This window comes from Neopsephotus bourkii, unplaced genomic scaffold, assembly GCF_033783945.1.
Source record: "Neopsephotus bourkii isolate Nb327-2 ecotype Australia unplaced genomic scaffold, CSIRO-AGI_Nbou_v1 NB_1473, whole genome shotgun sequence".
Classification (NCBI taxonomy): domain Eukaryota; kingdom Metazoa; phylum Chordata; class Aves; order Psittaciformes; family Psittacidae; genus Neopsephotus; species Neopsephotus bourkii.
Genome location: NW_026901949.1, coordinates 202,093 through 215,906, shown reverse-complemented (window position 1 = coordinate 215,906; position 13,814 = coordinate 202,093). Strand labels below are relative to the sequence as shown.

General features: G+C 37.7%; 1 protein-coding gene across 5 annotated transcripts in view; it reads right to left on the bottom strand.

The window, feature by feature from the left end:
• CDK14 (cyclin dependent kinase 14) overlaps positions 1-13,814 on the bottom strand; it is a 321,875-nt gene that overhangs the window by 160,837 nt on the left and 147,224 nt on the right. For all 5 annotated transcript variants that reach the window (XM_061369041.1, XM_061369045.1, XM_061369046.1 and 2 more), the window contains one exon: positions 3,457-3,519. In XM_061369041.1, the coding sequence (XP_061225025.1) occupies positions 3,457-3,519 (63 nt within the window). The remainder of the gene's footprint in view (positions 1-3,456; positions 3,520-13,814) is intronic.

The following is a 13,814-nucleotide window of genomic DNA, read 5'->3' as shown; positions in this document are numbered from 1 at the left end:
CTGATAAAAATGTTGCAGGTACCTAACCACATTTATGTCACCAGGATACTTGCTATAACATACTCAGGGATACGTATTTTAGAAACAACATCTCAGCCTCACACACATATTCTTTGAAGAGTTTAAAACCTGATGTTATTTCTAAGACTTGTGCCTCCACACATGAATTACAAAATTTTGAAATCATTATGTGTGAATACTTACATACCACTAAAAACGCTAAATCTAATACTTTAGGAAGCAGTGTTTTTTGTTTGCTTAAACATACTGTCCCAAGACTCTAAAACCTGCCAGTTTCTTTATAAATTCCACATACTTACAATAGTCTGCTTAGTCTTTATTTAAAACAGAAGTGACAGCAAATAGCCTATCTGAAACCACAAAGAAAGGCAATGTCAAACACAACACCCAAAGGGACAGCAATATGGGTGTCCATCAAAGTAATTTGTATTTTATTCTATTTAAGATACTTGATCTCAAAGTAAGCCTGAGGGAACAAGCATTGTCTTTAGCTTGTAAATACAGAGAAAATTCAGAAATATAATTAGGCTGAAGATGCCCTATAGAAAGCAAAACGTATGTAAATAATGGCTTTGCTTCATTCCTATAAAATACTGTTTTACAGGAATTACTGTGTAATTTGGAAAAAGAAAGATGTATGATTTAATGGTTTTATATTCATAATAGCTGGCAACAAGACAGAAAGGAATATCTATCAGTAGGCAACACTTTCCTTGAGAACAAATTCAAAAGGCAGGGGGCCTTTTGTCATATTGGGAGAGCATCAACAGCTTAATCCCACAGGTTAGCCCCAGAAAGCCAAGACTAATTTATTGCTACTGCAATATAATTGCTCAACTGGATGTTCTATAAAACAGATTTAGGGATCACACAACCAGTGATTCTGAACACTGTCTAAAAGTCTGACTAAATGTGAAGCTCCTGAAGGACCTCTAGCAAGAAGGGTCTGGCAGGGAGAGAAGGCTAATTAACATGGATCAGCTCAACCCTTAAAAATCAGATGTAACTCCAGACAGACAACTGTTCAGAAGCTAAAAATCAGCAGCAAAGTCTCAGAACCAATTACATAAGTTGATAAACTTGAGTTCAGCGCAGCAAAGCATTAAGATATCACATTAGTAACCATCTTCTCCTAAGAAGAGGGGAGCTCAAGTTTTTAGTTTTGCATGCTGGTGAAGGTCTGGGCATTGTTAGCATGTATGGCTGGGTTACCTTCTCTCTACAGTTCCTGTCCTCCCAGCTGAGCAAATCACTCCTTTTGACTAAACAGGTATTTTTCTCTTATAGTTTTGACAGAGGTACTGCACTGAAAACCCCATGGAGGCTGATTCAGCTTTAAAGTGCTAAGAGCTCAAATCATTCTGCTTGGGTTTAATAATTATTGCACGAATTAAGGCTAGCCCTTGCTGCTGGCCTGGCAAGGAAGTCTACTAAAAATATATAAACAATTTTCATTATTACTATTTAACAGGAAAAAGAAAAATTAATTGTCCAATGGGATTACTTATGGTAGGAGGGTAGTTTCATCTGCTCCAACTTCCCAATGTTTTTCCCTTTTTTCCCAGTTTCTTTTTTATTAATAATCCATCTGAACTTCAAAAATCCTGAGCTAACAGTACATCAGGACTCTCCAGTCAAAGAAATACTTCTAATGGGCCCATGAGCTTTGGAAATGTTGCTGAACACCTTTGTTAGATGGTAAAGATAAGCCACAGGAATACATACAGCAAAATTTGAAGGAATAATGCTGCTGCTCCTCTTTTAAAAGACAGGTATCTCAGGATTTAGAGGAATGACGCATTAGTCAGCCTTATTATCCACGCATGTTGATTATCCTCAAAGACAAGCTCACTGAGCCCTTATGCGACCAAGAAAAAGTAGTTATGTGAATTACTATGTCTTCTCAGTGGGGAACAATTACAGCTACAGTAACTACTGTGTATTAGATCTCGAGCTATACAGCACTGCAGCCTCGGAGTAGGTCTTACGAATCTGACGCAGCGCGAGGAACTATCAAAGCTACTGTTAACTTATCCCAAACCTCATGAGCCGAATGTAAAAGTATCCACACAGGGAAATAAAACACAAACCCACTGTTTTAACAAGCACATTCAGCACATGAAACTCTGCTCATGAAACTGAGCAGTGAAGAAAGCTCAAGAGTTTTAGTGGTTGAAAAGCAGGTCCACCTTACCCACTTCCGAAGTGCCACAGTGACAGAGGCACTGTACAGCAGGCACTGGGAGAAAACTCATAGGCCTTCTCCTTCCATGGAACAAAACATGTCAGTTACAGCCATACATTACAAGGATGCTATCCAGCAGCACACACATCACATATTTTCAAAAAGATTTTTTACTTTTAGTTTGGCCAAATATATAAAGTAAGGAATAACGTTGTTTATTTTAAAATGGTAACCATTCTCATCTAATTTCATATACTTTAGATGCCACTTTTCAGTGAAAAAACACAGAATATTAATCAGTCTACATTACAAAATTAGTTGATGTGCAACAATGATCAGCTACTGAAAAAAAAATACGGTCTTTTGGGTTTTTCCAAACATTTTGTTAAATCAAACTGGCCTTCTGGGTTTTCCAGGAAAGACTGATTTTTTCCCACAAACTTTTCAATTTCAAGAAAATAAATACTAGAATAAATTTGTCAGTATGACAAGTGAAAATTTTAACACCTTCAAAGTAGAACAATGGGACTGATGTCAAAGTGCAAGACAAGTGTAACAAATACCACTGGGGTGATCTGTACACACACGACACATTTTGCATGTCTGATTGGCTCCCACTTGATGCTAAAATCATTTGGCTGACTTCCCAGAAAGTAACTGGATCAATCTATCTTTCCATTAAATCCTGCTAATAAACTCTCTCCTTCCTGCATGTTGATTCTTGCTGTCTACCTCAGAAGGAAATTTTTTCTTTAGAAGTGAGATCAGCTATAAAAATGCTTCATCAAAATTAAGTGAGCAAAAAGATTAGGGAAGATTTTGTATGCCCATACAAAAAGGAGTACTTTCACAGCTAATACAATTCATTACAAGTCCCTCAAACTCAGTAAATCTACAATGACTTACCTCATTGAAGAGCTAGTACTGACAGCCTAAAGCATGTTTACTTAAGGGTTCTGGGGAAGTATTGTCTTAAAAACAAATGTTTGAATGGAGGGGCTATCAACACTGTAACAGTATTTACTCTCACATTCTGTCTCTGCATCAGTTTTACAGACTTCACAAGTTCTTCTGTGGGAATGTTCACGTACTCTACTTTTCAATTATTTGTAAAGAAAAAAATTAATGTGGTTCCTATCCTAATCATTTTCCCTTTAGCTAATAATCAGTTTCTATGAAATAACATGACATCTAACACCAAGTTACTGTTACTGCATTTGCCTTGAATGTGTGCTGTTTTTGACTCTTACCTTCACATTTTCTGGATGAAGCCCTCCAGGGTGTTTGTCCATGTACTGACATAAATCAGTGTGCTAAAAGAAAGCCAGATGGAAAAAAAGGGTATTAATATCTGTATGACTGCAGCAATAAATATCCTTCTACTTAGGTGTGGACAGAACGAATGGAAAATAAGATTTTTCAGCCACACGTGCACAATCCCAATTGCACTATACACTCCACTTTGCTTAACAGCCTTGGTAATTTGACTGATACAAATGTTCACCAAAAGTACATTAGTGTTTTTTCCTAACATCCTGCATATGGTAAATTAATCACTTGAATTTTAGGATTATTTTGTACCTTGTAAGGACAGTATCACCCTAACAGCATAAAGGTAATATCTGGAGGGAAAACTGAAAGGGAGAACCTCAAATGCTGTTCTCATTATTCACAATAAACCACTGCATTTTAAATATATTTTTATAGTTATTCTAGATTTAGATGGCTTAATGGTCTAGAAAATAAATCTGAAAGGCATTGCATATCACGAGTACTGAATCATACTTCCCAGCTCAGAAAGAAGCATGTATAATGCACATGTATAGCTATTAATTACAGATCATTTAGAAAACAGCTTCAAAGAAGACTTAAATCTGTAAATTTTCAGTTCATGATTGCCTATATTCCCTGCAAACATACCACAGATCTCTTCAGAAAATAAGCAGGCTTGCAATGTACATATTAATGTTATTTTTAATTAAGTATTTATTGCTTTTACTGGGGAAACACTTATTTTCTCTGGATTTTCTCTTGCATTTCTTCATTTTCCTACTAGTCAGCAGCATGCTTTCAGCAAAGTGGCATGCTGCTTCTCTGATTTGCTTGCACAACTCAGCTTCTGGAATTATGTTCAGAATAAGCAAAGAAAAATATGTACTAGATTAACCACCAAAAACTCAGAGACTGACTCTGCCTTCCTACACCTGGTTTCTGAACACATCTGGTAAAAATCATCCAGCATTCCTTCAAAAGCTACTTGGCAATACCTGCCTCACACATACAGAACAGCTGAACTAAAAATATAGGCAGTTGTCAAGGTGCGAGTTTTGGACAAAAGCTAACTTAGACATAGCGGAATGATTTCTCTGTGCAACATTTCCCAGTCCAGGAGCCATTCCCTAATGCTCTTTTGCAGAATTACATGGATATATAGGAAAGTCCATGTCTCCTAAGACACAAAATTTGTGCTGGCTACAACTCTCCTGTACAAACTTGCTTTCTGAAGTCACAAACTACAAAACCAGACTGTGCATGTACACCTGACACTGCAATGACACAAGATGAACTGGTTGATTAGGTTGTGCACCAGCACAGGGTTTTTTTCAGGAATTCTTACATGGCTCTAAGAGATCAAGTGCCCTGAATGCAGGAAATCACTTCAGTCACTGAAAGCAGCATGAGCACCAGAAGGGCAGAGAGCAAGCTCAAACAGGCAAACCACACTAAATACAACACAACAGAGCTTCTACCAAAACACAAGCTACAGCAAGCAAGCAATACTTCAATTTACAGTTAACACATTAGTGAATGCATTCTGAGAAAATGAGGAAATACACTTCTACCACTGAACAGCTGCTGTCAGTGAATTGTGTTTTGCATAAGGTCTGTGTTTAAACTGAAGACTTATTCCTACTTTCTGCAAAATCTTCAGCCACTTCAGGTACATATTCCTCTTCTATTCTCTGAGTAAGTTTTCTGGGACTATCAATAAACCATGCCAAAAAATGGACCAGTCATCCTTCAGTATGCATCACTGCATTACCTAATTTTGTCTTTTACTTTATCTACATCAAGGAAACAGACTTACACAAAGTCATCTGCTAACCTTGCCATTTCTTTGGAAAAACTAACAGACTTTGAGTACTAATCCCAGCACAAGAGTCTGCCTCCAGCAAAGTATCAGCTGAAATACCATTAATACAGGTAATGAATGGCTAGTGTCAAATAAGAAGTTCAGGGGATTTCCCCATTTTAATGGGTTTTCTATTACTGAAAAGAAGTGGCAGCCTGGCGGAATAACATATTCTCTTTTTTAACTTAAATACAAATCTTTGAATAGTGATAGCACCTGCAGTGCTTGGGAGAAGATTAAAGAAAAGCCTGAAATGTCACTTTAGAAAGCCCAGCAGAGTGAACAGGGCAGTGCTGCCCCATCCTCAGACGCACCCGTTGTGGCCCAAGCAACACACACTCCCTCACATGAGCTGGCTGAAGGAGGAGAATTATCATTTCCGCATAATTCACTCTTCCAGCCTTTGTTGGTGACAGATAACCTGGTAGTTGGGAAACTTCCTGCCTCCTGCATCTTCAACAGATTTCTGTGATTTGCAACTAGTCAGCAAACATAAGGACAGAGGAAGACAAACCCAGCGCTACTTCTGCAGGTCCCACCCCAGAAGCCCCAGCACCCCAGCTGCCTGCTAGCTGCACCTTTCTATTCACCGAAAGCTTTCTAAGAACATCCTCTTCAGAGTCACATCATCAGGACCAGCAGTAAGTCATCTTTTCATTTCTAATATAGTTTCAATGAATTGTGAGGATACGCCCATTTTCTTGCACTTCTATTTCAGTTATTATTTGGATGCATTTCCTCCATACATGAATATCAGCCATGATCGTATGTTATGCATCATTCACCTCTTCCTACCCCAAGGACCGGCATGACTGGTAGCTTGGTTTAACCTTCTGCATCAGTAGCTCCCTCCTTCAAAATCCAATTGCTAATATCTGCCTAAAATTCCATGTAAACAGCAATTTCTACAGAACCCTGGAAACCTTACAGAGTCAGTTGTGTAGCAGTCTTTTGACACCTAATTTTTCCCCACACAAATGCTACAGACACAAAGAAATCTCTACCAAATCTTCATTCAGACAGCAGAAATGGAAAGTTTTTTCTGTACAAATCTTTCAAGAATTTGCCCTCATAAAACTAAGTTAGAGGTTTTTTTTCATAAAAGCAACTGAACACCATGGTACCAACTGGGAAAGCAACTTACAAAGTTTCAATACATTGTTCCTCACTTAAAAAAAAAACAAAAACGTAGCAGTAAAGCAAAGGCAGACTCAGCTGCTCTTCTTTTCCCAAGGCAGGGACTCAACACACATTGAATTAAATATTAGTAAATCTGGGAAAGCTGGCAGCGCTGCAGGGACAGCTATTTCTAAACCTCTATTCCCTTCTAGCAGGCAAGTGCCAGCTCTAGTGCTTGTGTGCTCAACTGACAGTGAAGCACACAACATGAATGCAAGTTTCAGGAAAGCATTAAAAAAGAAAACAAGAGAGCAAGCCTGATGAAAGCAGTTTTCTAACAGTACTTCATGAAATTGGTACCATACAGATGAACAGAGTTTTTTTCTTCATGTTGCATTTTGAGGCAGCAGGCAACATGCTTTTCCAAGAGGAACAGCAGCTGCAGATACAGGATGACATACTCTGACATTAGGGTCCCTGCGGGGGATATCACCTTGATCTAATACATATCCTAAAGGAAAATTCAAGATACAATTACATATTGTGGTAACATGAAACTATGCTGAAACAACGTAGGAAGGCAACATGGAAACCAACCAACACACCTTTTACAGTACTTTCTCCGCTGTCTTAAGAGGGTGAGGACACCTCACAGGGAAGCAGGATACACTGGGAATGCAGTACAGAGACTCCCAAGCAATTGCAAAATACCTTTCACCAGTTCTTCTTCGAGCTAGCTTTTAGTAACTCTATCAGCCATACTGTTAATCCTCAACACACACAAATCACAAGTAATCTCATGCTGACAAAATATACGCTATTTTAGCTTAAGTTAAAAATCCCATTAAATCTTTATCTTAACAGTCCACCAGTTTACCCAGACCTATATGTAAAAATAATCTATTGTCACTCGTCTGTTCTTAACAGCTACACAAAAACAATAGAGATAAATCAAGTTACCACAGTGAACAACTCATAAAGTAGGAAAGTCCAGAATTAACGGGGTTTATCCAACCTTTTATTTGTTTGCTCAACAAACGTGTATTATGATAACTTTTTAATGTGATCCCATACATTTTTCCCCTCACAGGATTAGACATCCTCCCTGAACAGAGTAGGAGGTACTTGATTACAGAACAGCTGTGCTGCTATTCTGGGTCGTTCTGCTAGGCTTTTTTCCCCTCATTTTCACACAGCTTGCAGTCTCTGGCTTATTTACTACATTGAAGGCAGAAATATTAATCTCACAGGCTTTCCTGCCATGCCTATTGCTTCGCTATTCACATGCTTCACAAACATAAAATATTTTCATAGCAGTCCAGGGGATTATTCTCTTTATCAGGTAGGGAATTGAAGAAACAGAAAAAAGCCTCAAGTATCACTGATTTGGGCAACTCCATTTAAAACACTTTGGGTTTGACTTTTCAGAGTATTTGGCACTATTTTGCCTTCTGTGTTTTGCCAGACTTCAGTTACAGCTGTAAGTGTATAATGCTTTTGCAAGGGAGACTGAGAATCTCATGCTGAATAGCAGAACTTGGTCACATCTGAATTGTGATGACAGCAATTTGCAATGGTGATGAGAATTCCCAATATAGCAGGGATGGAACCCAGCTCTCTACAGCAGTACTACCTACCTTATCTTGAATCAATACTTTGAATGCAGCAAGAACCCCAAAACACGCCCTAGTTCCAACATCCAGAAAAAATTAAGAAGTTCAGCAACTACCCTGTGTCCTCAACACACAGTCCTCTGCAGAGCTGTGCAACAGGCTCTTCCACAAGGATGGCAAAACAAGACTGCATAGGCCATCTTTTGCCTTCATGTCCTCTAACTTTAAGAACTTGACTTCCATCTCACTAGCACAACGTTTTGTGCAAAATCTGTTATGCTTTAAGCAAACAATTCAATCTCTCCTACTACTAAAGCCTCCGCTAAAACAATTTCACTTCCTCCAGGGATGAAATCTTTCTACAATCTTTCACAAGTGGAAGACTACAGCCAAGTCTTTCAGGAAAGAGGGAATCTTCAAAGACACAGAACTTAAGTACAAATCCCAGTTTTTCTGAGGCTTATCCCTTGACCAAATCTGGGGCAATTTTCAAAACAATAGCTCATGTGCCACTCAGAGCACAAATACCCATTCCCAGATTCCAAGCCCCTGCTGTGAGGCTTGAATATTTACAATAAGGGTCCTCCAGCTATAGGTTTAAGATATCGTGGCCATTTTGGCTGGAATTAAGTATAGGCAACTTGAAGCTGACTTTGGCATCTTATTTCTTCTTGTATTTTACTAAATTGTGCCAGCAGATCACTGCTCTAGGGCTGTGACTTGACTTCAGGGTTCTGGCACACACAACTACACATCTTTAAGAAGTCTCTGTCAAACCTTTGTGCTACCTTCTCTCAACAAATTTAAACAAAAACCCTTTCTTCAAGGCACATCTCAAGTAACTAGACCTCCAGGAGAAAATCTCTGATCCTTCTTGAGGTAGATTGCACAAGTTCTGGTTAGAACAGAGACTGCACAGTGCCTCCTAGAAGAGGGAGTAGAAAACTCATGCTCAGCTATGGTAGTTCAACCATTCTCTCTAAAACAATTTTAGAAGCACACTGACCATTGGCCATTTTTTACCCAAATTTCAATGAATTTCAATTGTTTTCAGATCTTTTTTCCTCCCTGTGATGAAGACAAGTATCACAACTACAGGTACATGAAAATGAGGGAGAGATTAAGTTACTTACCCAACATAACTGATCAAAGAATAAGAATCAACAGAGTTGTACAAGGATTAAGCAAAATCAAGTTTCTGGGTCAAGGAACAAAAAAAAAAAAGGCATAGTACAAAAAAGAAAAAGGAAAATGCATGCTTACCCAGGCTCTCTCACATTTTCCTCTCACTTCTCCCCTACACCATCAACCACCATGACAATACCACAGAAACTTTCATTTATCTTATGAAACACTGTCTCCAGGATCACATGAAGAAATTAACTGGGGTTTTGCTTTAAACTTGTGGCAGTGTGTAAGTGTATGAAGGTCTTTTCTATTCATCAAGACTCTGGTTTATGTTAGCAGACACATGCATGTTTATGTTTGTGAGCATACCATGTATAAGCATCTGCTGAAGGGGAAAGAATCCAGGCTGATATTTATATAGCTGAAGCAAGGTTTATATACATTGCATCCTACTTCTGGAAGAGAAAGAGAGTATGCAAACAGAAAAAATAATAGAGACAAATGTTGATGGATCAGACTCCTCCCTTCTCCCTTTGAAGAAAGAATTCTAATTATGAATAGATGAGTAACTCACAAGCTGCAAACGTCCTCAGATATGCTCAGTGCTTCGCTTTAACGTCAACTATTTTGTTCAACTATCCTGCTCAGAAACTGGATATTCTGCTACCAAACACAAACGTGTTCAGACAAAGGGCAGGACACCTCCTTTCAAAAGCACAGCGAGTGACATGAAATGAGCTTTACTTTGCCAGCCCTTTTCCATAATAATAACATGACTGTCATTCTCTGTTAATGAAATTAGTCACTTCTACTTCCCATGCAATACATTCTCTTGCCCTGCTCTTCCTCGGTCATGATAAATCTCCATGTGACTTAGTTGTCCCATAATTCTGCCTAATTGGTTTCAGCTGTCATTTTTGAAGCTGAAATGCATGGAGAGCCTGGGGCTTGTGAATGGAACAGGAAGCATTTCCAACCGCATTCCCATCATGTAAAACCAGCACTGTGAAAGAACCCTTCCATTAAAACAAAAACGGGAGTATTTGGCTGCCGGCGATGCCATCATGCAGCAGACAGATTGTGCTGCTCCGCTGAGGCAGCAAGGCTGTTGCGAGCCATTCCTCTCTGCTCAAAGGAGAGCGCACATTATTTATGCCCTAGCAGTTTCACTGACTAAAATACTTTCTCTTTTGTCACCAACAAATTCTTAAACCGATAATATAATTTACCAATAAAAGCACAGGCAGTAGGAATATTTGAAGTGACAGGAGGACAAAGAAAAGTTAATTCTATTTAAATGGCACATATCCTCCAACCTAAGCACTCTGCAGATTACTGCACTACAGCTTAAACTAATTTTGTGTTGCTGATATTTTCAAAAGTGTCTCACTTTTGGCTCTCATTTTCCAGTATTTCTATGTATTTCTATAATTCAATCTTTCTCCTCTATGAGACAATGCAGTGTTAGCGATGCTAACAAAAAACACTCTACAAGCTACCTCTGAGTGATACCTTAGCAACTTCCAGGAAAAGAGCAGAAGGCAACAGCACCAGCTGGGCTGAGCAGCAGGGGAAAGATATATATTAGGGATTCAAGAAAGAAAAAAAAACACACCCCACAAGACACCTTTAATGAAAACAATTTTGCTAACAGATGTTTCTAGTGCCTTCGATTTGTCTCACACTGTCAACAAAGATAAATATACTTCAAAAAACATGAATACTATATAGAAAAGGAGACTGGCTGGTGGGCAAGTGCATTTAAATATACAAACCTACCTGAAAATTTCAAAGAGGAAAGGGAATGCACAGCTTTCTGATTTTTGGTTGCTATTAGAAAATACATACTTATTTACTGATACAAAGTCTCTGTTCGTTGCACAGAGAACAATCTGGTCTGTGACTCTGATGAGTGAGACACACTGCTTCAGAAAGAATTGCTGAATGAACGAAGAGGTCTTCAACAAAATCCAGTTTTCTAAAGATGCCAGTTTATCCTCTTCCTTATTCACTGTCTACCTTCATAATTGTGTAAGCCTGGTGTTCTTAGTTAGTCAGGTTAAAGAGACATTAAACAACTTACTGAGATTACTTTAAGAAAAGAGTGACATTTCAAAATTTAGCAGGAATTCCTATTTAGTATGATCAAAACCTAGCAGCATTATCAGCTTGTGCAAACTGTGACGGACTTACAGTCCCCAAAGTTAACAGGGCTGGGACAATTTTTACAAGCCAAGCAAGTTGTTAACAGATGTGCCCATGCAGAAGTATGCATGCGCTTTTTCTTTAACTTGCTAAATCATTAGTTTTCCACAACACTGACCATTATACCCACAAATACAAAAGAGAAAAATAAATAAACACATGAATAAATAAACAGATAAATAAACACATAAATAAGTAAGTAAGTAAGTAAGTAAATAAATAAATAAATAAATAAATAAATAAATGGTTTCTCTTTAGAGCATGGTACCCCATAAACTCATGGTGAATGAGCATACTCGCTCCAGGACTATGCAATCAGAAGACATACACAGCAGGGAGGATGACAATCCACAATACAACCATCCTATGTGGAGTACCCTACTGTGCCAGCTAATACTGGCACAGGACTGGCTATGGGTAGTACAGACATACCTACACAAGCTGAGCTGGCACCAGAGCCTTTGCTATGGTGGTGTGTTGGGCTACAGAAAAATGCCATGCTCAGGGCAAGAAAAATGTAAATCTCAGCATCCTATGGTAGACCTCTCTTCACACCGTCTGAGTGACTGTTTTCTGCCATGCCTCCTAATGCTAACTACCTATGCATGATCATAAGATTCATAAAAATTTTACAGGGAAAATTGCAGATCAGAATGCAAGCACAAAAAAGAAAAATGATGCTTCCATGGGTAATATTCCTCTTTGCTTGAAGTAGTAAACCACGACAAAATGAACAGGCCTTTTTAACTTTCCAGTGTTGGCTCTGTTTACTACTCAAGTTTGATTCTAGATTCCTCTTATTCACCATTTCTTAGCTATTTCTTATATTATGAAACCATACATATTATAAAGATATCTGCAATTACTGTCTCTTCATTTCAACTTCAAATTTTATTTTTTTTTTTCCAGAATTGCTCACCCCAAGTTTCTGGTTTAAAATATTTCATATATGTATTTTTTATCAATAGGACCACATTAATATAAAGCTGCATACTGCTAGTTAAGAAAAAATCTATTTTTAAGATTTAGACGTGTGGCAATCATCACTCTCCAAATGGCCAGTTATTGGATTGGTGATCTCTTTGGTTGATTTTTCAATTTACGCTGTATAGATCAGAGGTTCTCATTCTAACAGGAATCAAAATAATCAGTTAACACCCACATTATTAAAGAGACAGAAAAAGTTTAATTAGACTGGACAGTCTCTAGTGCAAGTTGAGATAGTCAGGTTTCATCTCAGAGGGACTTGGACAATGCTAGTTTATTACTGAAATTAAAATGTAAGGAATGTGTGGGATGCCACCAGAATATTACTGATGGTAGAGCTGTCCAGAGCTCTGTAACACAGAAATAATCAATTACTAAAAAAACCCAACAAAAAAAACCCCCACAAACTAAACCTAGAAAGATTTATTTTATATTATTTTAGTTTTTAAGGCGTAAAATAAACCAACGTTTTTTTCTTCAGTTCCTGATACATGAAAGTAACAATGTATTAACTTCACTGGAAGCCTACAAGGACTCACATTTAACTAATAAAAGCTAAGATGCAGAATTAAAAACAGAAAGGAGCTCAAAAAATAATTAACATTGACACCTACTATCAATGACATGTCTTCTGCTGATTATTTGTCTAGTGTTCTTAAAGACTACCAGTAGTAAAAAAAACCACCCCACAGCAGCTTCTTCAGTGCTTTGATTGTTATTAAAAAGGCATTCCCATAATTTATTTTTTCTCTTCCTTACTGCAATTTCAGATTTTCTATTTTATCCTCATTGACAAAAATAAGTCACTGTCTCTTTATGAGATATTTAAAGGTTTGTAACCATTTTATCCTTTTTTTCCCCAAATCTGAACAGTCCTGCTTACTTTGACTTTTCCTCAGAAGCCTTTATTCTAGATGTTTATTTTTTTCCCACCTCTTCAGGTCTCCAGCTGATTTGTTTTCCTTCTTTGTACAAATTAACCAATTCATGTGGTGGCCTTACCTGTACTGAGTAGAGCATTATTACTGGCATATTCATCTTACTAGATGTGTGTGTTTGTTGATGGACTACAATGATATTTGAGAATTTTAGCTGTAATTTAGGAAAAAAAGTAATTGAGATCTGTCAGATCATAGAATATCTCATGTGTTTTCCAGTGTTCTGTCTGTCAGCTCAACTCTGGACGTTTTTATGCTGTGATTTTGTTGTGTTTTGTTTTGTTTATTTTAAATACTTACATTGAATATACTTATTAATACTTAACTAAAAGAAGACTAAATAATAGGTGCTCATTATTAAACAGCATAAAGCTCACTGAAAATCTAACCAATTGGTAAGGTTTCAAAAAACATCAGTAAATTGTATAAAGAATGCAGATATATATAGCCTCCCAACCTGTTTCATTGTAAATCTTGATTAATCC